Raw genomic sequence first — 26,294 nt, 5'->3', positions numbered from 1 at the left:
TTATTTTTCACACATTTTTCTTCTTCAAGAAAGACTCCACTAACAGTTCTTGACTGTCATGATGGAAGCTTTGTGGTCGGAGAAATAGATTGATATATGCATGCTCGACTTGCTGCACCAATGCCTGGTTCTTGCGAGAATTCGCTCACCGTTGTCAGCGCTAACGCATGCAGCCCACATCTCTCTCTCATACCCCACGTACTTATAAGCGCGATTCAGGCGTCCACTGACCCAGGGAGGCAGTTATGTGCACTTCCTTTCCTTAAAATGATAGGAGTGTAAAACGTTGTCAACGCCAAAGCCAATGAACGCCGACGGCCTATGTCTTCATCGCGGCTGGCTCAACGTTGTCAATGCCTGCAGCCCACCTCTCTCTCATCACCCCATGTACTACCTATAAGTGCAATTCAGTCATCCACTGACCCAGGGAGCCAGTTATGCGCACTTCCTTCCCATAAAATGGCACAATGTTGTCAATGCCAATGCATGCAGTGCTCATTTGTCCACTGTTCCATGAGAGCAGTTATGCCTTTCCTTTGCTTTCCAAGCTCCCGCTCCATTGGTTTGGAAGCATAAGGCGCGATGTCCACTGCTGGTTACAACGGCGACGCTTCGAAACGCAGAAACGGGCGCCAGAGAGCTGCGCTCTAAAATAGCCGCGGACTGCACGGGTAGCACGGCTAGCGGCAATGGCTATAATGTCGATCGCTAGGGTTATTAAGGCGAAAGCCTTTAATGGCTCATGCTCCATCCGTGCGCTGGAATCGTGCGAACTGTGGCCTCTCCTCCGCGCAGTGGCGCAACCTTCTCCATAATTTCCTTTCCTCAAATTCATTTTCTTCGCCCCTTTTTGTTTCTTTCACTCCCGCTTCCTCTACAAACGGATGACGGGTGTCCACCGAGATATGCGAGACAGTTACTGCGTAATTTCCTTTCCTCAAATACAATTTTTATTTCATCACTACGGCCCCTTTCTTGTTTCATTCCCACTTCCTGTACGGTGCGGTTCGCGTGTCCACCGCGACGGTTGCTAGGCAACGCTCATTCGGCCGCATCAACAACACAGGCGTCCACTGACCAGTTTGCGCACTTCCTTTCCTTAAAATGACTGGAGTGTATAACGTCAACGCCAACGCCAATGAACGCCGAACGGGCAACGGCGACGCCGCGAAACGGGCGACAAAGAGCTGCGCTAAAACACTACAATAAACAAAGCGACCACAGTTGCCAAAGACAATAAACACCGCACATGCGGGAAGCCCGCCACGCGCCAAGCGGTTCGGGGAAGCGGCAGTGGGTTGACCACAAGGCTTTCGCCAAACCATAGTCCTTCAAAAGCATTGAAGGACTATGGCCAAACACACTTTGGAATTTCCAATCGGTAATTTTTTTTCCCTTCCGGCCGTGCTCGTGCGTGCGGATGCGGAGGAAAGGAAGACGATTGCCCGCCCGTGCTGCTACCCTGCGGCAGCGGGCCACTCTTGCACGAGGCCGCTCGCTCAAAAATTAGACAGAGAAAATTACGTTAATGAATTACGATTGTGATGTAAAATTTTGTTTTCAGTTTTAAATATAAAAAGCGTGACCTATTGTTCATATTTTTTTCTCGTTAGGTTCTTGTTCACTTGGTTGCGATCCTGCATTTTAAAAATGGCAGCGCTCATGTGTGGCCGTGCTTTCGATAGTACTCTCCAGATTTTGCGAAGAAATGCAGCAAAGGGTTGGTAAACCGTTATTTAAGATTGGTGAAGAGCGCTTGTTATGTGACATGCACTTATAGAATTTATACGGTTCCCTTTTGAGACATGCACATTGTCGCCAGCGATCTGCTGCGCCTTCTCAGGGTACTGTAGTGCTGTAGTCCGTGCGATGCTCTGACTCGTCGTCAGGAGTCAGTACGAGCATAACGCATACACTCAACTACAAGGAAGCTGGCAGCTGCCAGCCGGCTTGTCGCCAAAAGTCGCAGCGCAACGCATGTGTTGGCCAGTTGACCGCGCGCTGTTTTCTCAACGTAATTATTGTGTGAGGGTTTATGCTGTCCTCAATTGTGCAGGAAAAAAAATTTTTTCTTCTCTTCTTTGTGGGCTTCTGCGTAATACATTATTTTTGAACTAAATAAGTGATGTGTTTTTGAAGAGTATTTTCTTTTGAAATGTGTAAGCTGCTAGTGCCGAGCAGATTGGGAGCGCCAGTGCTTTCTAAAATCATCTGCGAAGCTTAGAGACACAAGGTCTTGCAACAATTAGTGTTCAGATCACTTTGAGTTTTCTCATTAATGGCTATTAGTGAAATTATCTGTTTCCAGATTCTGCTTCCCTTTGAAGGTACGCGTCCACTGCCATGTCGATGGTGGTAATTTTGGATTAGGTGACAAATAGCTAAGGGAATAATGTATAGAATATAGCCATTCTCTGCGTATTTTTATTCAGTGTGCATTTTCTTTGGCTGTCAGGGCTAGTTGTACAGCCATCCAGGGGTGCGCATACCAAGGAGAGGAAATTAAGATATTTGCTGCGGGACCATCATTGGAGGATTGCGTGAGTATCAGATCATTAAGGATTTCGTCACCTTTATTTGTAATCTGAAGAATGTGTTGCATGAGCAAATAACTGTCGCATGAGCAATTACCTGGTTTTGGTGCCTAAACAAGCTTGGGATTAATCATGTATGGAGCATTGTCATTTCTCTAGCAGTTTTTTTTTGCCCTTGGCCTTGTTGCATCTATGCTTTAAAGCAACTGCCCACTGATTTGCTGCTCCTGTCCTATATGTAACCAGGAAAGTTTTAAGCTTACTGCACATTCACAGCCCATGTACTGCAGAAATGTTTTAAAGATTGCTGACACCTGTGTTTGCTTCTAAAAAGAATGCATACTTGTTTAGTCAACTGCTTTTGTTTTCTTTGTTTTCTTGTTGGCTGATAGTTTAATATGAAAATTGTTTAGAGGTATTAGCGTACTATGATCATGATTCCGCGTGGTACGCTCACCTATGATCATGATTCCATGTGGTGCGAAACTTGCTCTCTACAGCCCTTATTAAGTTTGCAAACCTCTCTGTATGTTAAAGCGACATGTGGCTTGCTGATACATTTTTCTTCTTGGCCTACAAGGCACACAGCTTCTAATTTCTTGATTGAGGTGGTTGAATTGGACAGGCAAAATGTCTGTGACTGAAAAAAATTAGGTGACAATCACCCAATCTTTGCGTTTTCTACAATGTGTGACCAAGTGGGAAGCCCTATCAGTCTGATCAGAGCGGTTTTGCTGCTTTAGACATATATTAAGGCACCGGCCGTGTGACCCACATACACTTTCTTGCATTGTAAAGGCAGTTGATATACCAAATTCATTTTGGAGGGTAAGAAAACTTGCTTATGTTGTATGAAAACTCGACAAAAACTTGCCCACACGTGCCTCTTTCTTGGACCATGTTAGCTGCTTTATTCCTCACAAGGCTGCATATTCTGGTTAACATGCTAGGAGCTAAAGACACCACTTCGATGTCATATCTTCTTGCAACATTTTTCAGAGTATGTGACAATCATCTGTGGAACCTCATTAATTTGCAGGCCGTTGGACCGTGTAAAGTATTCTATTTAACCGGGTTTTTTAATTGTCTGGAATCAAAGCAAAACAAAAAAGGCAAGTTAATGTTGCTCAACCGATTGCAGCCCTTTATAGTCATTGCCATTTTGAAGAAAGCTGTGGTTGACGTTTCAAAATTTCTTCCTACAGTGGGAGCTCATTCGCACTCTGTCATGGTTTCCGTGTCACTGCCGGTAACTCGGTCACACCAGTTTTTACGTCCGCAGAACATGGTCACGCATCTCTCTTGATGAAACTAAGTTGCTGACAAAGTTTTTTGATGTCGGCGCTTTTCTACTCCGACATTCTTGGTGCACCTGAAGGCAGTGGCGTGGCGCAGCTGTAAGGTGCATGCACAGAAGGGCAGCTGTCTTTTTAGAAGAAGTGATGGAAGAGCGTGTGCACAGTCCATCCGGCCAGTCTGTGCGTGACACAGTGTATTTTGTATCGAGTACAGTGCGGGGCGCAGTGTGCATAAAGTAGAAACTATAGTGTTCTACTTCTGAGTCTGAGCCGAGTCTGAGCAGTCTGAGCTTGCTGCTGAATGGTGGTCAGCTACTGCACCTTGGGGGATTCCCCTAAACATTTGACCAACACTGTTCTCTCTTCAAGTTACTGATCAATTCGCTCTCGTCCTACCATAAGCTTGCCGTCCCGGTTAGCTCAATTGGTAGAGCGACTGCTCCGGTGAAGCGGTGGTCCCAGGTTCGAGCCCAGGACGAGGACGAATTTTTCTTTAACTGCGAAGTTTCTGAGAAAGCTGTATAGCTTTCCTTTGTTGCCGTATGGTTGCGCTTGGGTGGATGTCAATGAGTAATTACTCCCTTATTACAAATCTACTCCACCTTGGGGGATTACCCTGAACATTTGACCAACACTGTAATAAGTGGCGTGACTCCGCGTTACCAGTTGAACTTGGGTGTTCCTAGTTTGGTGGCGACTCAACTCTCTCTGCATAGAACACCAGGTTTTTGAATTTACTGCACTGGTGCCAGCTTCCCATTCGAATTATCCAGTAAAATTTACATTACAAAATACAGGACTGCTGAAAGGTTTCAAATTATCTGTGATTTCAGATTAACCGAGATTGAATTATTGCAGTTTTACATATACTGTGTGCTGCAAAAAGGTTGGAGTGCACTGTGCGGTTCACACGAATAGTGCAGTGCACAATAAACTTTTACAAGAGATGATACACATAGTATCACGGTGGGTCGTTATGCATTGTGCTGCCTAGCCTTTGCTTTCTGTCACAAATCCCCTGTTGTTAACTTGATCCTTTTCAACAGTTTTTCATTCTATAGCAGTAGCATAATGTGGAAACCCTGCTTTTAACTTTTCAACCTTATCTTTGAATCTAATCCCCATGCTGTGATAGCACCGCTTCTTCAAGATGGAGCTGAGGCTGGATGTCACAGTACTGTTTTTTACAAACTTAGCGTGATTAAGTCCAGAACTGAGCAGAGGAATAACAGTCCTGGGAGAGTATCGTGAACACACCTGCTGTGGGAGATTCACCATAGTAGCATCCAAAATCTGAAATTCCTTCTTGTCAGACATTTGGCCTTGCTCCCTGAACAATGTGAAAACGTGAACAGCCCCTCTGCTGTAGTCACAGTAGAAAACCGGAAAATTGTCCATGTAATGACATATTTCTTCTACAAGGCCATGCAAGTTCTTGGCTGTCATTCTGTGTACTTGGCTTAGGAAAATGTCAGTACGGGGGAACTTTTAGTTTAGCCAACTTTTTGTTGAAGTAATCTGGAGCCCTCCCATGCCTCATGGCTCACAGTAGTGTTTTCGCACGTGAAAACCCATTAACTCATTACTTTCACTGCCCAGTTTTCTAATTATTCTCATAACAGTGCAGAATACACTCAGAAACAGTGCAATCTTTTTGTTTATAGCTTTTAAGGTCATTTTTGGTATTAAACATTGCATCAGGTCACAAGTAGGTGAACTATGTTTTGTGTTCTATCCTTCCTCAGCTTCAAATCTTCCACAAAGTGGTGCATGTCACTTCACGATATAGTCTCCACTAGCACCAATGCACTTCCGCCACAGGTGCACTTAGTCTCTGCATCGTGTCATCCAAGAATGAAGGAGGCTTCTTTTGCCTGACACACCTTGCAGCATGGACCGCACACCATCAGACTTGTGGCTGTTTCCATAGGTGAAGAAATGTGTAGGCTATGCCCTTTATGTGGAATGAAGTGGTCACCAATACAATGTGCTGTTGGAGTCGTCAACAGGTGGTCTTATTTTCCCATGATGCATCCAGAAGCTAGTGCACTCAAGGCAGAAGTGCCTCACCCTTGGTGGGGAATACATTGGAAGGCGGCGTAATTTTCAGGAAGAAGGTATCTCAGGCATTAATTTAAGCTTGTTGCCTTTAATTTCGACCACTTAATAAAAATGTCAGCCCAAAGTGCAAAACGTTGTGAAAAATCCGTGTACATAAAGCTGCCCGAAAATTGATTGTAAGCATTAAGTAGACTGTGTATCATTGGGAATGAGATACAGTGTTGTGTGGCATGCTTAAATAGGCCTTTACCGGTGTGAAGTAAGGTTGTGCCAAGTGAAATTTGAACTCAGTGCAGCTCCTTGGTGAAGAAGGAGTTGATGGTTTCATAAGAAAGGCCTTGTTCTTCAGATGAACCATCAGCAAAAGTACAGAGTAAAACTGCTCAGGCTTTTTGCTGTGGTTAGTGCAACATTTTTTTTTAGTAAAAATGAACGGTGTCCAGTCATTGATGCATGAAAATATGGGACCATTTTGGTTAGGTCCAGCATTTTTTACAGCCATGATGTTTTTCTGATTAATAGGAATCGTGAAATGAAAGGGTGGTAATAGTGGAATGGAGAGAGTGTTTCAGAAATATTATGAAGCTTGGTAAGCGTGATGTGTGCCTGTAGTTTCCAGTTATACCTGTGCAATAACAAGGCTTACTTTTCATTGTCAACTGCTAGAGGGCTGTGTTGTAACAGAAGCAAAAAAATGAAATAATAGTTTTATGCAAAAAACATCAGTGTAGTCTTTGACTGCAGCATGGAGTGCCGTACCTCGTGAACTTGTTTGGTAGTGGCCTATGTATAGTAGAAGTTCATTCTGCGGCAGAAATACTAGCATGTCGAAATAATAGTACGTCATCTCACTTAGGAAAGCTCAGTTGAGATTGTCATCTCAAGATTTTGATGGAGGAGAAATACAAAAATGGCCATTTGCTGCACGATGTCAGTGCATGCTAAAGCACCCCAGGTGGTCTGAATTCTTCTTGAGCTTTTCACTGCGGCATCCCTCTTGCCTCAAGTGTTGCGTCAGTGCGTTAAACCACACAATTTGCAGTTTTGTCTAGTGTGTGTGAAAAAATGAAATTCGAGGGTACACTTATGCTCCACCTCAAGGGTTCGACGCGATGGCGTACATGATGGGTCAATGCCCCTATATGCAGAAGGTCATTTGTTGCTTTATGTTCATAGATCCTTAGAAGTCCTCATACCCATACTGGCACAGTGGTGCAGCGGTTAAGCGGTGTGCCACTGCACTGTGATGGCATTTGTTCCCAGCGGTGGGCCTTGTGCGACCCAGGTTGCTCTTCCCGAGCCACCAATCATTAATTTAACTGCCACCTGCCACGGTGGGCAGTTTGCTCACTATCCGGTGGGGAGGCTGTGATAACGCTGCAAGGTCACGGGACCTAAGTGGCCGACCTGCCTCCAGGTTGCTCTCTGGTCACCACCCGCCAGAGTCATGCTCGTGATTTTTCGCCCACAACGCCGACACTAGATTTTCTGTACAACGGGGCCTTTACAGTTATCACGTTAAAAAAAAATGCTAGATCTTGTGAAAATGGGAACGATTCTGGTTACTGCCCAGGAGATTTTCTTGTTGCAGCTATGCTTGGCTTTGGGTTGTATCTGCTTTTTGCAAGAGCTAGCAGGGAGGCTGGAACAATGAAAACTTGATTTGGCATGGAATAGACTGTGTGTAAAATTCTGTGTTAGGCTTATTGCTGTGTGTTTGTAAGTACAAAATTGATATTTGTGACGAACTCAAAGCTGGTACCAAATTGGTTCTGATCTAGTGGTGGTTAAGAGCGGGCAACAGTACATGCATGTGCCTTTTTTTTCTGATTGCTGTGGTGCATATTTACTGTTTATTATTATTTTTTTTAATTACTAGATGTGGTCTTCCAAGGCGCTGGAATGAAACTGCACTTTTCGCTGACACTCCAGACTGGACGTTTAATGGTACGTACATGCTGGCAGCCACTTATTTTAATGTGTGTTCTGAATACACTAATAAATTGGACGGTAGACACTTTATGTAGAAGGGGCAAATAAATGAGAATTGAAACGCAATCTCTTTTTAGTCTGTTTCACTTCTATCGATGCATTTAAATGTGCATGAGGCAAGATGCTTTGCTTGTCTTAGCAGAAAAGGCTTTTTCTGTATTAATCTGTTTCCAAGAGGGGTGCTTGGTGGGGAGAACCTTTTGTGAATGGGGCTGTGGGAGTAAAGGGCAGTAGGTTGTAACTCAATGAGGTGAATAACATGGTTTAACAAACTAATCTCCCCTCTGACTAGCATAGGGATAGACATTAACAACACTATTTGAAGGCCTTTTACTGGGGACCATATTATAACACTCCCAAACACTGTGGTGACATGCAATTTCTTTACTGCCTAGACTGATCCTATTGACTTCAATAGCTGACTTACTCTTCTGCTTTTACTCTGTGCAGCCTATAGTGGATCACTTTGGAGAGTGTAGTCGAGTTAGGTAAAGCAGAATTGTGTAGTTATGTGAGAACAGGTTCACGTGTGCCTTTATAAGGCTCTTTCTTTTAATAAAATTGTTACCAATTTATAACAGCTTTATAGCTTTTATTGCTTTCTGTTTCTTGAATCCTTTAGTCATGAGCATGGCATGGTGATGTGTTCTAAGGGAGAAGCTGGGCAAATTTTTGCTACTGTAGAAGCAGTAATGTTCACTTTGTTTGTTCGTAGCAGTTAATGTCATCAAGTGTGAATGTAGGATGCAGTTAAACCATATTTAATTTTAACTTTGGAGCTCCCGAGTACAAGCTGGTGCCAAGTGCTAGGCATGTCACAGTCATTATTTTGATATCATTGTTGGCTCAACAATATCATGGCATAACATACCAGGTATTTTAGTGAACACTTTCAAACATTTTCAAAAATAGGCTTTTTGGGGTAAAAATATGCCTTTTGCGGCATAGTATTACCAGTGTTGGCAGACACCAGAAAACCGATGAGTTGTCTTTAGTTAGCTGGTTATGTCATTTGGTTTGGTTTATGTCAAATTTGTCATTGTTTGTATTGACAGCTGAAGCATTGTAATTTTTATTTTGTCATCTCTGAGTATTTTCTTTCTGCATTTCTTAACATTCTCAAACACTGAATCACATGGTCTGTCACCTGCCATTTTATGGTGGTTTATTAATGTTGCTAAAGTTTTTTCATATTGTAGTTGTTCCCTGCGGTGTAAGCGATGAGTACTCTATCAAGTACGAGATTACTGATTGAGGTTTTTATGATTAGTCATGGTAATTATTTTTTAATGGTTGCAGGGAAGTGATAAGGATGATAATAGGTGTTTGCTTAATATAGTTCTTTAGGTAAGCATAAAAACTTATTGATCTGTTGTATACAAGCATTCTAATATACCTACATACTGACAAATATGTTGGACGGAAGCTTTGCATTATTCATCGCTTACTCATCTGGTGGGCTGTATATGTGAACCATGCAACACCCTGAATGGCAGGAATGAAGAGCCATCCTGACTGCTTTCGTGTCCTACTCCTTTTGTTGACACCTGTAAGCCTGCGTTAGCCCATTGAAGGGAATGAATTTGTTGGTAAATATTTAATGGGAATCCCCCAAGGTGGAGTAGATTTGTAATACGGGAGTAATTACTCATTGGCATCCATCCAAGCGCAGCCATGCGGCTACATATGAAAGCTATATAGCTTTCTCATAAACATCGCAGTTAAAGAAAAATTCGTCCTGGTCCAGGGTTCGAACCCGTGACCACCGCTTCACTGGAGCAGTCGCTTTACCAGCTGAGCTAACCGGGATGGCAAGCTTATGGTAGGGCGAGAGCGTATTGATCAGTAACTTGAAGTGGGAACAGTGTCGGTCAAATGTTTTGGGGAATTCCCCAAGGTGGAGTAGATTTGTAATAAGGGAGTAATTACTCATTGGCATTGGCATCAAAATGAGATGTTGCATGGCGAGTCTTCCTTGGTGTGTCTGGTACGAGTGTAATCATTCATAAAGCAGGTAACTGATTTTAAAGACAATGAAAATTTGCAGGATTACATATCTTTGACAGTGATGAACGTTTTATATTTTAGACGTTTTAGATATATTTTTGTCAGCTGTGTAATAGAGTGCTTTAATCTTCTTTGAAGATGGAAGGCCAACACCGTTGAATGTGAACCAGAAGAAGAGATATCTTCAGCAGATGGAATATTGCGTAAGGCTTCTCCTTCCATTTTTTGTTTATAGAGTAGGCATTTTATGGTGCGCAGTTTGATTTACCAAATTTATATTTATTGTGCTTGCTTAACCGTTCTGCTACAGAGAGAAATATCTCGGGTTATATCAAAATTTATTTGTATATTTTGATCACTTGGCTATGAAGTTTCCTTTACAAAGCAGTAGCATTTTTCTTTTTTTTTCTTTTGTGAACTGGCAAAAAGAGTGCGATTGGGTTTTCTAGCACTACATTGTGCTTGTGTGGTTTTTAGTGCTATGGAGACATTGGAAGTAATTCAGGTTAATCTCTAAAAATGAACAAAATAATTCTTTTGCCTTGCATTAAAGGCGTACCTAGAAGTTCACATTTGTTTAGTAGTACTTGGAGCTCAGTGTAATATTAAAGGGTGTGTCTCCACTTACCAACTGCACTATCTCTTTTCTTTGACACATACTAAGATTAGTTTTACATGCTTCTGGTAGTCATTGGTGGCACTCTTCCAGCGGGTGTAGCTTCCTGCTTGATAAGCTGGCTTTGCAAGTTCATCAAGCTGCTTTGCAGCCATTGTCTTTGTTTCAGACTTCCTGTCTCTGTTATATTCCTTGGCTGTCTCTTTACATATTTTTCCTGGAAGTCAAGATGATTGCCGTTTCCTTTAGAAAATAGTCATGTTCGTTGCATGACAGAATATTTTCTTTTCGTTTATTACAGCTCTTGAGTATTTCTCGTGGAGGCATAATACAAAACATTTTGACCAGAGTTCCAATAGCATTTCTGGACTACATTATGAAGCAAGTTCTTGTGGCAGTGTTACCTTGAAAGGCAATGAAACGACGTCCACCAAGAGTAAAAAAAAAATGGCCAAAATACTGATAGATATTGCATCGCATATCATCCTCGCACAGAAATTTTTGATGTAGCCTATGTAGCACCAGAGATATCGGTGATCAAAATCGGCCTCCGCATTTTCCCTCTCAACTCATACACCGGACTGGAGGTGATAAAGATTACAGACCGGCTCTTGCACTCAGCCCGTGAAAGCGCCATCCAGCCAACCCGGCTTGGTTGTTTAGTTTTTTTTTGCCGCTCACTCTGTTGCCACGTCTAGACAATACAGGAGAGTGTGGAAAGGGAAACGCCATGGTCTCCTGCTAACCATGCACCCCGCCTTCTTCGCTTCCGGTTTTGGCAAGCCAGTGACAGCCTCTTACTGCTGACGTCACGAGTGCTGCGTGACGCGTTGTGCGAAGTTTTATGAAAGCCCGGCGCTGTAGGCTGCCTCAAGGCATGAAAGCGGGAATTTTTAAAAATTATTTGTTAATTATTGGCTCACTTCCGAGGTCTTGTAAGTGGAATACGCACGTTGTGGCATTTACTCGACATAATGCATGCATTTGATTGCCACTTTCTGAACCGCTTTTCACGGACTCTTTAATACTAAGATTTGCATCTAATGCCCACAGCTCTATGCAGAGCTAATCAAAATTTGAGTTTTCTCAATATATATGTTAGAAACTTGCTGTATGTAATTAAACAGCTCAGCTGCCTACTCTCTTTTAGTATCCAAAAGCGTATAGAGGGTTGGCTACTTGGTTGTGGTTATGGCAACATTATTTGCAAGTTGTCAAATGTTTTCATTTAGTAGACCACAACAGCAGTATTACATAATTATATGGCAGTGTCTTGCCAAATGCCTTGGGCTTTTGACCGAGGTGCATGCATTTCAGTGAGAGCATTTTATAGTTTAGACTTGTTTTCATTGATGCGATGAGGCAATATTTTTATTCAGGCAACTACTACTCTCACTTGTTTTGGTATTTAGTGTCCTAAATTACAGTAATAGAAAAGGCATTTTGCTAATTTTGGAGAACCTTTATGAACAAAACTTTGAGTTGCATTAAACTGTCTGCATGAATTGGCAATTTCTGCATGGGGGTGTATAAACCAGTACCTCCTTCACTGGCATATAGCTGGTAATGGTTGTCTTTCAAAGGAGATTTTGACGCAGAGTTGACACAGTGTTGAAAGCAAGTTTTAGTGTCGCTTTTATTCTTATTAAACAGAATCAAAGTAACATTCTCAGGCACTACCTCTTGTGTAATTCTACAGATGTCGTTGCATTTCAGTTCCATTTACAGTGAAGTTGCCGAAGGCAAAGGGCCTACTGAGATTTTTTTACATATCTCATGCTGTTGTGGTCCCATCCAATTGGTTACTCTGGACTTTCACTGAGTTTGTAATAACAATAATAAATATAATAACAATCTTCATTTGCCAGTAGTCCTGGGCGACGTTCAAAGCGAAGACAGAAAGGCAGTTACCTGTGGGCTGATGTGTCTGCTGGCCAGCCTTCCCAGGATAGGGGTGTAGAGAATTTACAGCGTCGCAGCGGAGCACCAGAACAAGAGGTCCAGCGTGGCAGGCTTCTCGAACCGAACAGCCCGTGCCGTGCTTGTGCACCGAGCACACGCCGTTCAACTTTATTTTCTTTTGCCGGCTGGGAACGCCGATCTTAGCGCCTCTGCTTTACAGCGTCGCTGTGCGCTACAGGGCCCCCCCACCCAGACGGAACAGCGAAACATGCGCGCCCACGGGGATGGGATGATGGTGCCTCGGCGGCAGGCAGGTCGGCACATAAGCCAGCAACATCCGAGGGGAGCTCCTGGGGAGGTGTCTCCATGTAGGCAGGTTTGAGGTGATCCAAGGAGACTACCTCTTCACGATCATCCAGCAGGATAGTCGCCGACTTTGTTGTCTTGTGAAGGACATGGTACGGGCCGTCGTATGAGGGGGTAAGAGGTGCCTTTCCAGCGTCTCACCTTAGAAAAACATGCGTTGAGGATGCAAGGTCTGAGTGCACAAAGGCCTGACGGATGATCGTGGCAGGACTGGGTGCAGGGGTTGAATGCAGTCCTGAAGGCATTGAAGGTACTGCAGGGGCTGGGATGAGGGAGCCGAAGGAACGAACAAGTCTCCGGGAAGCCGCAGGGGTGCACCGAAGACGAGTTTGGCCGCTGAACAGCCAAGGTTACGACAAAGAACGGCGCGTAGGCCAAGAAGCACAATAGGAAGGTGGTCAGCGCAGTGCTCGCGATCCAGGCGAGCAGTGAAGGCAGTCTTGAGCTGACGATGGAGCCGCTCGAATATGCTGTTGGCACAGGGATGTTAGGCTGTGGTGCGGCAGTGTGTAGTGCTGAGCAGACGGGTGAGGGAAGTGAAAAGGGTGCATTCGAACTGGTGGCCGCGATCTGTGGTTGCAATGCCGGGGCAGCCGAAGCGGGAAACCCAGGCTGAAATGAAGGCTTTAGCAACTGTTTCCGCAGTAATGTCCGCAATGGGCACTGCTTCGGGCCAACGAGTGAATCGGTCAATCATTGTCAGAATGTACCAGCAGCCATGAGAGGGAGGTAGCGGTCCAACCAAGTCAAGATGAACGTGGTCAAAACGACAACCAGGTGGCAGGAAAAACTGGGGTGGAGTCCTTGTATGGCGAGTCACTTTGGTGGACTGGCAAGCGAGGCACGAGTGGGCCCACTGGCGAACGTCGGTGTTAATGTTCGGCCAGATGTACCACTGGGTAACGAGGCGCTGTGTGGCTCTGATGCTGGGATGGCAGATGTCGTGTAGTGAATGGAAAATTGCATGACGAAATTCCTCCGGGATGAATGGACACGGTAGAGCCGATGACATGTCGCACCAGAGCAATCCAGGCACAAGCGGATGAGGGACGAGCTGCAGACGGAGAGTACGGCGGTGGTCACACAGGGCTTGAAGCTCAGGGTCTTCTAGCTGCGCCCGGGCCAGACATTCCCATTCCACAGCAGGTGTAGACACGCCGATGGAGGTAATGCGTGAAAGTGCATCACCTGCCTCATTGTCGATGTCTTTTGTGTGCCGGATATCTGTTGTGAACTCCGATATGTAGGCCGGCTGACGAAGTTCGCAGGCGACATACTTGGAAGAGTTCGTACAGAACACATACACCGGAGGCTTATGATCCGTTAGAACGTAAAATGGCTGGCCCTCCAAGAAGTGGCGGTAATGTTGGATCGTGGAGTAGATGGCAAGCAGCTCATGGCCAAATACGCTGTAGTGAGTCTCGGCAGGTTGGAGCTTCCGATAGAAGAAACCCAGTGGGTGCACTCGGAGTCGATTTTCTGCTGGAGAACAGCACCAATGGCCACGCTGGAAGCATCCACCATGATACGAGTGGCCGTTGAAGTCCTAGGGTGGATGAGATGGATCGAATTGGCGAGGGCTTGTTTTGCAGCCTTGAAAACGGCCTCAGCTTCGGGAGACCAGGAAATTTCGGAGGAGGAGGATTTGGTTGTGCGAAGAAGGTCGGATCAGGGGGTGAAGAAGCTCGGCTCAGTGCGGGATAAAACGCCGGGAAAAATTTACTAGGTGCAGGAACTCGCGGAGCTTGCATAGGGGGTGGATACTGGGAAGTCTTTAACAACTTTCACGTAAAAAGGCAACGGACGAATTCTCTACGCCGTGATTTGGTGGTCCAGGAACTCGAGCTTAGAGGAGCCAAAGACACATTTCTGGGCATTGATGGCCAAGCCAAATTCTTGGAGGCATTGAAAGAGTTCCCGGAGGTGACGCTCGTGATCTTGGGGAGTACGACTTGCGACGAGGGTGTCATCGATGTAGGCAAATACAGCTGGGAGTCCGCGTGTCACTTCAGCAATGAATCTTTGAAAAGTTTGAGCTGCGTTGCGTAGACCAAAGGGCATGCACATGTACTCAAACAGGCCGGAGGGTGTAGTGATAACCATCTTCGGGATATTGGCCGGTTCAGTGGGGATTAGGTGGTACGCTTTGACAAGGTCCACTTTACTAAAGATCTTGCATCCCTCCAGATGTCCAGTGAAGTCTTGGATGTGTGGAATGGGATAGCTGTCGTGGACCATGTGAGCATTGAGAGCCCTGTAGTCGCCGCACAGACGCCAGTCACCCGGTTCTTTCTTTGGCACCAGATGGAGCGGTGAGGCCCAAGTGCTGGATGAAGGGCGAATAATATCCAACTGGAGCATGTGGTTGAACTCCCGTTTAGCAACAGCCAGACGCTCACTGAAGAGGCGGCGCGGATGAGCTGCGATGGGTGGACCACGTGGGACAGTGGGGTGGGTTATACCATGCTTGGGTGGCTAGTGGAAATTACAAGGTTTCGTGACCTCGGGAAAGTCTGCGAGGACTTGGGTGTACGGGCATGATGGGATCAGCGTGCGGATGCCGGTGGAAGCGGCAGCCGATATAACGCCAGTAATGGAAAGGCACGTCGTACTGTCGATGAGAAGATGGCGATGCATGCTGCCGTCCAGATCAAAATGCGTCAGGAAGTTATATCCGAGGATGGGTTGATGGACGTTGGCGACGATGAAGACCCATCGAAACGTGCGCCACAGGCCAAGGTCTAGAGTGAGACCAGAGACCATACGTGGCGATGGAGGTTGAGTTGGCAGCACGGAGAGTAAGTCCATGTGACTTGGAAGTACGCTCTGCCTTGGAGGATGGCAGTACGCTGACTTCAGCACCAGTTTCGACGAGGAAATGCAGGCCGGAAATTCGATCCATGACTGTGAAAAGGCGGCCAGGATGACGCTGTCAGTGATCTCGCAGCGCGTTTCCCGACCAGTTACATGGTGGAGTGCATTGGCGGGCATGGTGGTGAAAAGTGCGGTGATGCTAGCTAATACGCTGACTGCGAGGACTGGAAGAGTGCGAAGCTCTCTGTGAAGACGAACAGCGGCAAGGACTTGAGGAGAAGCCGTGCTGGGCATGAGAGGATGTCCGAAGGGCATCGGGAGAAGCAGCCAGCTGGTCGATCCGGGTCTTTAATCGTGAAATGACAGAGGACTCTGATGGAGAGGAGAGGGTGGTGACGGAAGGAGAAGTCGCATCGATGACTCCATCAGCGAGCTGGGCGAGGTGGTCAAGAGTCAAGTCTCCCCCGCAGCAGCTAAGACGAGGCGAGTAGATTGCGGCAAACGCTGCAGGCAGAGCTCTGTCAACAGTGTGCCGGTCGAGTCGGTGTTGCTTTCACCCAGGAGCTGCTGCATGCTAGTGAGTAGCTGGGAGGGGCAGCGGTCTCCAAGCTCTTTGCAGGTGAGCAGCTGCTGGAGGCGCGCAGTCTCAGACACCGTGGTGCGGTCCAGAATGCACTGTTTAAGTCGGTGGCACGGAGTATTGCCCAAGGGTCTAACAATGACATCCACCACCTCTTGAGCCACCTTAGTAGGCAGGTTTGAAAGTAAGTGACGAAACCGAGATTCCTCCGAGGTGACATGGAGCAGATGGAAGATGGCTTCTACCTGCGTGAACCGTATCCCGTGGGCGCTAGGTAGTGTCAGGCGGAAGGTCGCCTGAGGATGATAGGTTGCTGGGGTCGGTCATCTCATAGGCTGGAATCACCACTGTAGAGAATTTATGGCGTCGCAGCGGAGCACCAGAACAAGACGTCCAGCGTGGCGGGCTTCTTGAACTGAACAGCCCGTGCCGGGCTTGCGCACCGAGCGCGCACCATTCAACTTCGTTTTCTTTCGTTTTCTTGAGAATGCCTATCTTAGCGCCTCCGCTTTACAGCATCGCTTTGCGCTACAGGGGGAAGGGGGTTAAAAATAAAATACATCCTTTGTTAGTTCTGCTCCCATGAAGACTTATCACATTGATGAGTATGTGGAAATATAGCAGGTGCTGAGTGCATGTGCTGTGGGCATTGTCTATATGTTCTGTACGTGTGAACAGTGGTTGTAATTACTCTTCTCAATGACTGCAGTGTTGGAGTTATGCCAGTTCCGTTCACTATTGATAGGTTCTGCATGCTGGCCTAAGCTGTATTTTTTGAACTAGACACCTTCATTGCATGCTAATCTCATTTACCCATGCCATGCAATCATGTATTTGGGTTAAGTCTGAAAGCAGGAGTGCATGGACAGTACTAGATAATGTCTCAGGCCTTTTGCCTTAATACTACATTGTGAGGTAATTTGCTTCCTGGAAAGCAAGTATTTTATCTTTCTACTGATTCATTTGCTGTAATGTTGGCATAGCTGTGTCCATGAGTTGGGCATCCATCAATGTCTGTTTTGTATCCATAAAAGCATCCAGTTACTCTGGGTAGCTGCAGTACTTACGTAGAGCGGCCGTATACACCATTTTACGAGGAGCGGGTAGAAGAGGAAGAAATACTCTTCAGTAGAACATGATGTAGGGACTCCACAATGTTGGCCACAGCTTCGCTTCGCTTCGCCACTCCACATGTTCACGAACATCGGGAACGTGTAGGCATCGCCACCTGAAAAAAAAATGCCGTTAGTACAAAAATACTAATGGCATTTGTGCAGCATGGCATGAATGGAAGCGGTGGCATGAACATTTTACCCAACTGCAAAGTGAGCAAAAATGCAGTGACAGCATTGAAAGAAGAAAGAACACATGGCATGGACTGGACGATAAACTCTGCGAAGCATTGTAATCGACTGAAAGCACATCGAATGCATTGTAAATACTACATCACTCAATTAGACGATGCATAACCGTGCCAGACAACAAATGTCGCGACTGGAGCAGTGGCCCTCCCCAATTGGAATTCTGAATGCAAGCGCGGCGATTCGGCCTCCCAGTAAGCGGCAGTAGCGTTACATTAACATATCATCATATCATTCTGCATAATTACACATTTTTCAGTATATGTGGACCAGTGAGCAGTGTCTTGAGTGGAGTAGGCAAGAAAGCTTAATGCTTTGAGTTAATTGGCTTATATTGCTCATAGTATGAACAGTCAGCACTGGAACAGCCTTGCAAGAGCAGCAGGAGGGACAGAATTTCAGTTTCATTCCGCGCTACTGCTGCAAACAAATGTTGCAATGAGAAAATGTGGATTTGTTTAGGTCACGTAGCTCATTATTGTCACCCTAATGTTCAGTTTGCGAACGGGGTGACTCCGTCATAAGTTGTGGTGTCTAAATTGTCTCACTCGCCATGGTCAAGCAGGCAGCGAGAGCTTTGATAAGAAACTGTGTTCCAACTGTGTTCCTCCAACCGTAGATATTCGATCCCTGTCTCAGATTTTGAGCTTCAGCGCATTTGATTTTGTTTTTCCATCATGCAACACTGTGCCACGTTTACCCTACAGGCGACCAGCAACAAAAACTACACACGTGAACTGCAAGCATGGCACTTACCGATGCTGATAGTTCGCTCCGTCGAACCACAGTCGCCTGCTCCCGGTTGGTTCTTGCAGGTGCAAATGGCATAGCACACACGAGGGTGAACATGAGGCAAACCCCCACGCACAATTTCTAGTCTTGGCGTAAATAAAACGAGCAAGTCGCACTTCCAGAGATCACACGCTGTTCCGGCTGCAGCCCATGGGCAGTGGTGTGACCACACGATAGGGACCCTACCCATGGGCTGCAAATTATCAGCCCATGATGGCATCAGGGGTAGGCGGTGCTCGGGTAAAACAAACATGATGGCACCCACCTATTGCAACTAAAATGGTGTATGTAAACATGATAGCTCCATTGGTGTGCTGTGACAGCATTTGTTCTATATTGATTTTGTTATTCTTTGCTGTTCCATTGCCCTAGTATAGCATCATGTTGAACACTTCTGTGGTGCTTCATTTGCGAAGGAGTTAAAATTTTGATCGAGGTCTGGTCTGAAAGATTGGCACGTACTCCTTCTGCTTAGTCTTTCTGAATAGAAAGGGGTCTTGTAGGCTTCTTAAGAGATGGAGAAATGCAAGAGTCAAACCTGTATACTCATTTCAATAGGGCGCATAGAGAGCCAGAAAGTTATCATTCATTTACTGAAGTACATGTGGCAGTCTGCAGTTTAGCCTTTACCGTGTTACAGTTCAAGGTCTACAGCTTTTTTTGTGAGGATACATCTCTCAAATGTAATCTTTGAAATGTAGACCAAGTTCAGTTTGGCCTGTTCAAAAATGTTCAGTTTCAATGACCAGAACATATAAATTTGTTGTTTCATAACACTTTAGAAGGTTGCAAAAGTGGCAGAAAAGCTTTCATCCCTTTCCAGCGAAGCTCTTTCTACAACCATGCTGTTGAAGACCCAAAGACTTGCACTGCGTGTTCACTTGTCTTCATAACTATGGGGCCCATGATGTTATCATTAAAAAGTTCAAGGTGGCCCGTGCCACAGTTTGTGTGTTGGGTAGCATTTGGATTATACCATTGGTCTGAAAGAATAGGAATATGATGATACTGCTGGCAGGGGGCTAGGCTGTCTCCTGTCGTCCTCTTTACGTTGAATGCATTTTTTACTACTGCCATTTTGGGCATCATTCTAAGTATTGTTTGCATCACCTGTAGCACCACTTTTTTTTTTTTTACTCTGATCAAAGATGTGGGCCCATATTTATTGACGGACACTTTACAAAATTTTTGGTTTATCTCATTTTGTTTTTGATTTTTCACTTTTGCTGCACGGTGGCGGAAAAAAAACATTGGCCCACCCTAATATTGGATCCGCATTCAAAATATGGAGTAAGCATCTTTCTGTGGTTTTCTGATATCTGGACTGTACAAAAAAACAAGCTCAGACAGCAGCTCAGGGTAGGCTGTTTATTTCCAGCAGAGGGTTGGGTTTGAAAGATGAGAGAAAACAACGCCGCACTGGTGGGCCTAGTGGTTTGAACATCTGCCTTGTATGTGGGAGGTAGGGCTCGACCCCAGTGCTACTAGGTACCTACTAGTTTTCAGAGGGTACAAGCTTTCCCCTGGCCTGGCACTCAGCTTCTTTGGGGTGAAAAACTTTAAAAATAGGTCTTTCATCCCACCTTGTGAATACAAAAAGCACCTTGTGCCTTGGCACTTTCTGGCCAAAGCTGCCCTTGTGCCATTAAAATTCACAATCATTCATCATCATACCAGGAAAAGAGAGGGTACTGATGATGATAGTACAAAGTGTAGGGAAAATGAAACTGAAACGGCAGGATGCAACATTGCCTCCTGCTTGAAAAAGAAAAAAACTAAACACGTAAAAGCACAGTATCCACAAGAGTTCACACAGTATGGCAGTCTGTCGGGTGGGCAGCGCTCTCTTGTACTTCGACGCAGTGCTTGACTTTGAGGAGGGGTTGAGTTCCTTGAACTGCTGAAGTAAGAGTACGTAGCTTGGATATCAGTGTCGCTTTGGGCTGGTGCTGGTTTAGTGTGCTGTCTAGAAGCAGTTGGACATTATTTAAAGGCAGTGCAGGGGCATTGTAGTTTCTGGCCTGTTTTTTGGTACCCGATTTAATTTGGACGCATTCCAGCAGCGGTCGCTATTTAGCAGAAAGGAATTTCGGCTATTTTAAATGGACTTATGTATGAAAGTGATGCTTTGCCTCTAGGTGTGCAAATTCTCACCTGAGTGAGGTCACCTTCTTGAGAGGTTGGGGACCGAGCACCACGTCTCCTATCCATATACTGTTTGGTGTATGACTGCTTGGCTTGGACACTCTTGTGAAGAGGTTTCATCACAGCGGTGTAATGTGCGTCACTCCCAGGCAGCATTCCAGTAATCCTGAGGCACGTTCTTGGTTGACGGCTGTGCCTTGCAGGTGACACGCAAGTCATCACATGCGGTGTATACCTATGTGTGCTGAGGTAATCGACTAAGGAAGTCTGCAAACGGCATTTTTTCAACCTCGCCATCTGTGTCCAATCCTTGAGTACCCTGCTGAACCTTTCAATTGCACCGTTTCCTTGCAGGTAGTACACTGAAGGGCAGCAGTGTATAGTGCTCCTCTCATGCAAGAATTCCTGGAACAATTAGGACTGAACTGCGCTCTGTTGTCCATTATAGTTTTATCTGCAACTGCCCAAGTTTCAGTTTCGCTTTTCCCTATGCTGTACTATCATCATCAGTATTTCTCTCCTCTCTCGAACCCCAACTCTGCTTGAAATAAAGTCTACCCAGAGCTGCCATCTGTACCTGTTCGTCTCCTCCGTCTGGATATGGGACACCAGTGAATGGTGATAAGGATGGACTACAACACTTACTGCATTGTCTGATGTTGATTGGGTTTATGGTTGTAGGTGTGCCTAGCCCACTTTCTTTGATGTGTAGGTGCTTCTATAACATGGCAATTAACTGTATTTCTTTTGCTTATCAGGCTAGTGAGGGAGTGTAGGTTCCTTACTGGGTAATTTTGTACTTTCAGGCCACCATAGTGAAGTATTTGAAGGAAATCAACAATGCCCAGGAAATGGCAGCACATGTTGCTCAAGAAGAAGAAGAACTGAAAAAGCGTGTTGCATCTGGAAAGTTCAGGCAGAAGGGCATCCAAGAGTTGCACCACCCAAACCAGGCAGGACGAAGAGCGGAAACCTAGTGCATTTGTGGTATGAATTAGGTGTTTGTGTATGTGTTCTTATTATTGTAGTAGAAAAATAAAAGTATGCTTCCTTCATTCACTTGTCAGAGGCAAATGCACAGAGCTGCATACTGCTTACATCCCAAGTTCAGTTTTGGAGGAAGAGGCAACCTTCCTGTGCTCATAGTCTACATTGGGCTTAATAGGTACATGAAGCAGGTGGAGAAGTTCAAAAGGGCTCTGAAAGGGGCTCTAATAAAGTTGCAGTATGGCTGGGATGTTAAAGGGGCCGCGAAACACATTCTCATTTCCGTGTTTTGCCAGCTTGTTGCATAGAATGAGTTATAATAATGCTATTAGCATTGGTCGTACCACATATATTCCGGTTTTTAATATTTTAATTCGCTCGCAAAAACAAGTTCATGGTGCTGATGGTGTCACCACACAGTGGCGATTTTCAGCAATGTATGTGACATCATCGGGCGGGAGCTTAATGATTGGACAAACAGTAAATATACTGCAATCTGTGTTAATATATGATTATACATTTTTCCATGTGTCTGGGCTTTGTATTACATCAATAAAACCAACACGTTTGCCTTATGTAGAAGCACTTCAAAGGAAGCAAAACACAAAAAACACCACCAGAGGCTCTGACTATTGTTCTGCATTGGAGGACTTTGCACCTTTCAGTACACATCTTTGAAATAGGAAACAGCACTTAAGGCTACTTTCTATGTATCTGAGAACGGCTTGGCAGAATCGGCCTGATCGAGCCATTGTAATCTACAAGCATTTTGGCCGCCGCGGTGGCTCAGCGGTTATGGTGCTCGGCTGCTGACCCGAAAGACGCGGGTTCGATCCCGGCCGCGGCGGCTGGAATTTCTTTGGAGGAGAAATTCTAGAGGCCCGTGTACTGTGCGATGTCAGTGCACGTTAAAGAACCCCAGGTGGTCGAAATTTCCGGAGCCCTCCACTACGGCGTCTCTCATAGCCTTAGTCGCTTTGGGACGTTAAACCCCATAAACCAAACCAAACCTACAAGCATTCGTTTCAGTCCCAAGGAATGACACAAATAAAAAAGACATTCGTTTCCCATTTACCAATGTGCATCGACGGCTTGAGGAGGATCACCGGGCGCAGCCGTCAGATGGCTGCACGTTTTCGTCGTCGGTGCGCAGTGGCAGGGCACGGTATGCAGGGGCGGTAGCGGCACGTGCTATGCTAAAAAGTATCTCGCGCTCGAGTTTGGATAAGTCGGGGAAGGCCATTGATCAATGTTCTCTTCTGCGCCATCGACGTGACAATGAAGCATCGCTGGGCCAGCTGGGCATCCACATGGTTGTTGTAATTATGGAAATGACGCTGCCAGCCTTGGCAAGAATGAGTTACAGCGAACAGGCAACCATGATGTGCAAACTTCTGTGACGTGCTCAGATAGGCTGTTTTGATTGGTCCTCTCCCTTTGTCGTCATTGGGAGGGCGAAATGGGAAGCACTGCAAAAATCCATTTCATACATAGCAGGCAACGCTGTGGAGTCCTGTAATTCTTCTTGAGTCAGCATCTGTGTGACAAAGAATCCGCTGGCATCCAATAAGCACGCCGCTTCATGAACATTTTCCAGCAAGAATTTTTTCAATGCTCTTTGTAGAAGCTGAGTTATCTGTAGTCAAAATTTGAATTTCAGCGTCTTCGTGCCTTTCCCTCACCTCGTCACTTTTTGCACGCTGGAAGGTCGGGGCTCCTCCGCCGGCCCCACCTCCGGGGGCGGAGCTTCCTGGCCCGCCGGAGCTGCGCGGCTTATTGGCCGCGGCCATGGCAGCTGTCTGTCGTCTGAAATAATCTAACCGTTCGGAGGAGAGTGCGAGCATGAAAAAATCACCAGTAAGGGCTCGTCAACTTTCGCACGTGATTGTGGGTTCTCTGCTACGTGTATAAGTGTATTATTTGACTCAGGTTTTCATGACAGCACAATGCGGTGATTAAGTATATCCTCGGAAGGTGTTTCAGAGTCACTTCAATATAATGGTGAAAAATTGCCAAGGAGAAGGAACCTGGCTGGCAGAAATGTCATTCTAACAGCTTGAAAACTGTTGCTTTTGTTGACTTCAAAACAACTTGCACATGTATGGAAATTGTACTGCTTCATTAGTCTCGATGCGTCTGGGTGCTGAAATATCATATTCTTTATATTTGAAAATGCTTTAATGCATCAAGTGTGGGACCATTTATGGTCAGTATAATTGGAATGTAATCATTCTTTCCAGATGAAAACATAGTTAAAACTTTCTTCCTTGTTAGCTGTGCTGGGGTTGTTACAGCTGACCCAAAAGTGACATTAATGTGATTGTGCACAGTGGCCGCTCGCGCAATTATTTTCAGACAAAGCGTGTACATTTGCGCGCGAGCGGCGCGAACTTGATTACTTTTGTATTTTGTAAATAGTGTACAAAGCTCTCCCCTGTTCTTTCTTGCTATCGCACCCCTCTATACTTCTCCTGGCTATATCTCCCTTTCTCTTTAACCTACGCCGGCGGCAGCTCGGGTGCTTAAGATATTAGATAGCAATTGCCGCGGTAGGCAACATTCTTTTCCTTCACCTTTCTCGCTTTTTCTTTCTTTTTTAAAAAATAAAACACTACTATACATTCACATCAAAATGGAACAAAAATAACCATGGGCTAACCGTGGAACCACACAGGAATTCACTTGTTAGTCTTGTGGTACCTGTTCTTGTCAATCCCAGTTGGGATTGACAAGAACACTAATCCCAGTTGACAGAGATAGCCTGATAGTGATTGACAGTGATAGCCTGACACTGTCAATCCCAGTTGGGATTGACAGTGTCAACACTCTGCCACGCATCAGTTGGCCAATCTAGGCGTAAACGATTTCGGCTGCTCATGAGCGTTGATAGCGACTGCGGTTGCACGAAGCAGGGTGGTGGTGGTGAAAACTTTTATTATACACAGGAGAGTTTTGGACACATAAGTCCCTGGGTCCCCACACGACCCCACTGCACTCAAACTTTCATGTTCGGGAGGTTCATAACGCGCAGCCCGGCCTGTGGCAATGGCTTGCTTGGCCGAGTCCTCGGGGTCTGCGGCCAATACGGGAGCGGTGGCAGGCAGATGGCATTTCGAATTCCGCGAGCTTTCTTATAGCATGAAGTCATCGAGGCGCACCGTGAGCAGTGGAAGTTAAATTTGCCTTCCATGTTTTTTGTTTGTCTGGTTATTGCTGGCTATCGGGATGTCCCAAAGTGACTCAGGCTATGAGGCACGTTGTAGTTAAAGGTAGAAATTTCCGGAGCCCTTCACTACGGCGTCCCTGATAGCCTGAGTCACTTTGGGACGTTAACCCCCATAAACTAAACTAGACGGATATTCGACAATGGACCATATTTACACCACCAATCAGGGGATTGAGAAATCACCCGATTGATTACCAACCCCTACATGGGCGTCCGGAAGGGGGGGCAAGGGGGGGCAGTTGCCCCCCCCCCCCCCTGGAATTATGGATATTATTTATGCACTAGTTCCTTTTCAGTGCTAACCTACCACCGCCCCCATCCCCGGACATCGGGTGCACCCCCCCCCCCTCCCCCCTGGAAAAGTTGTGCGGACGCCCTTGAGCACCTATATATAGCCTTCATAGGTTATGAAAACGCATTTGGCTGTCTAAACCTTAGTAGCCATGCATGCACATTTGGACCGTGCTTGTCGGTAAGCCTGACAGTGATGTGACGTAGGGATGGTGACCTTAAAACCTATCAGCAACTCATTACTGCATGTCTTCGGTCCAATCTTTCTTGCCAGCCTTCAACAAATTACGTCGTGCTTTCTTTCAAATGATGCGTTAGACATTAATATACATGGATCACCGCGTGATATTCACCTACGACCGCTAAATAATTTATTATTGAATTTCTTATTGACGCTGTTTCGGTTTCATCAACCGAACGGTGGCTGTGACCAGTATTTGACCTTAAAGGGACTATGAAACAAATTAATTGAGATTGTGTAAAGATAGGCAATCCATCACTCGTCACTCCAGCGCAAGGATTTTTGAGCTAGCATCAATAACAACGAAGTTATAGGCGATTAAAAATCACCCTCCTCCTCTCCCCCCTCAACTCGTACGCGCGGGGCACCAAGAAAAAATAAAAACAGCTCCGGGACTGGGCTCCGCCCATGAAAACGTCATTCGCTGACGTTCGGTTTACAACTTCCGGTTGTCGCACTCCCGAGGAGCAGCGTGCGTCGGCAGCGTCTCTCCGGTCTCGGCGCTTTCTTGGATTGCGGGTGGGTGGTGGTGAAAACATTTATTAATCATAGAGAGAGGTGTTGGGGGTCGTGACCTGAAGGGTCACGCCCTTACAACCACTAGGTGGGATGCCTAGTCAGGCACACCATTGGCGTTTGCCGCAGCCCGGGCGCGCTGCGTTAAGGCTCTTTGGGCCTCGAGGGTGCAGCAACCGGACAGGGTCGCCTCCCAGTCCTCTCGGGTGGGGTTCGGGATAGGGGGTAGGGATGGGTTCTGCTGGCAGGCCCACACCATGTGGTAGGTGTCAGACACCTCCCCACAGTGTGAGCACCGCCCGTCGAATTTAGGATCGAAATGCTTTAGAATTGCCGGGCACAACATCGTGTTGGTGAGCAGGCGCAGGAGTACCCGCTCGTTGTCCTTCCCCAGCCCTTTGCATGGGGTGGGAAGAGTTTGGTGCGTGGATTTGTAATAATCGCATATTTCCTTAAAAGTGTAAATCGGATTGAAATGAAAGTCCTGGTCGGCGTCGGGTCCCGTGGGAAATGCCCGGAGAGAGAGCGCGCGGGCGGCGGCGTCGGCTGCCTCATTTCCGTGGAC

At 46.0% G+C, this 26,294-nt stretch overlaps 1 protein-coding gene across 2 annotated transcripts; it reads left to right on the top strand.

The window, feature by feature from the left end:
- The first annotated feature begins 1,450 nt into the window (after positions 1-1,450).
- mRpL52 (mitochondrial ribosomal protein L52) lies at positions 1,451-21,523 on the top strand. Of its 2 annotated transcripts, none has more exons than XM_089579624.1 (5): positions 1,451-1,720; positions 2,456-2,540; positions 7,773-7,840; positions 10,031-10,095; positions 21,275-21,523. In XM_089579624.1, the coding sequence occupies exons 1-5, from the start codon at positions 1,651-1,653 to the stop codon at positions 21,443-21,445; spliced, it is 459 nt and encodes a 152-aa protein (XP_089435750.1). In that variant the 5' UTR covers positions 1,451-1,650; the 3' UTR covers positions 21,446-21,523. The 2 variants fall into 2 exon arrangements, with proteins under 2 accessions (XP_089435750.1, XP_089435751.1); XM_089579625.1 differs by lacking the exon at positions 1,451-1,720 and adding an exon at positions 2,130-2,327.
- The last annotated feature ends 4,771 nt before the right edge of the window (positions 21,524-26,294 follow it).

Source organism: Amblyomma mixtum, chromosome 3 (genome assembly GCF_055824585.1).
Source record: "Amblyomma mixtum isolate Tamu chromosome 3, ASM5582458v1, whole genome shotgun sequence".
Taxonomy (NCBI): Eukaryota; Metazoa; Arthropoda; class Arachnida; order Ixodida; family Ixodidae; genus Amblyomma; species Amblyomma mixtum.
The sequence above is the reverse complement of the archived record's forward strand: the minus strand, read 5'-3'. Positions and strand labels throughout refer to the sequence as shown.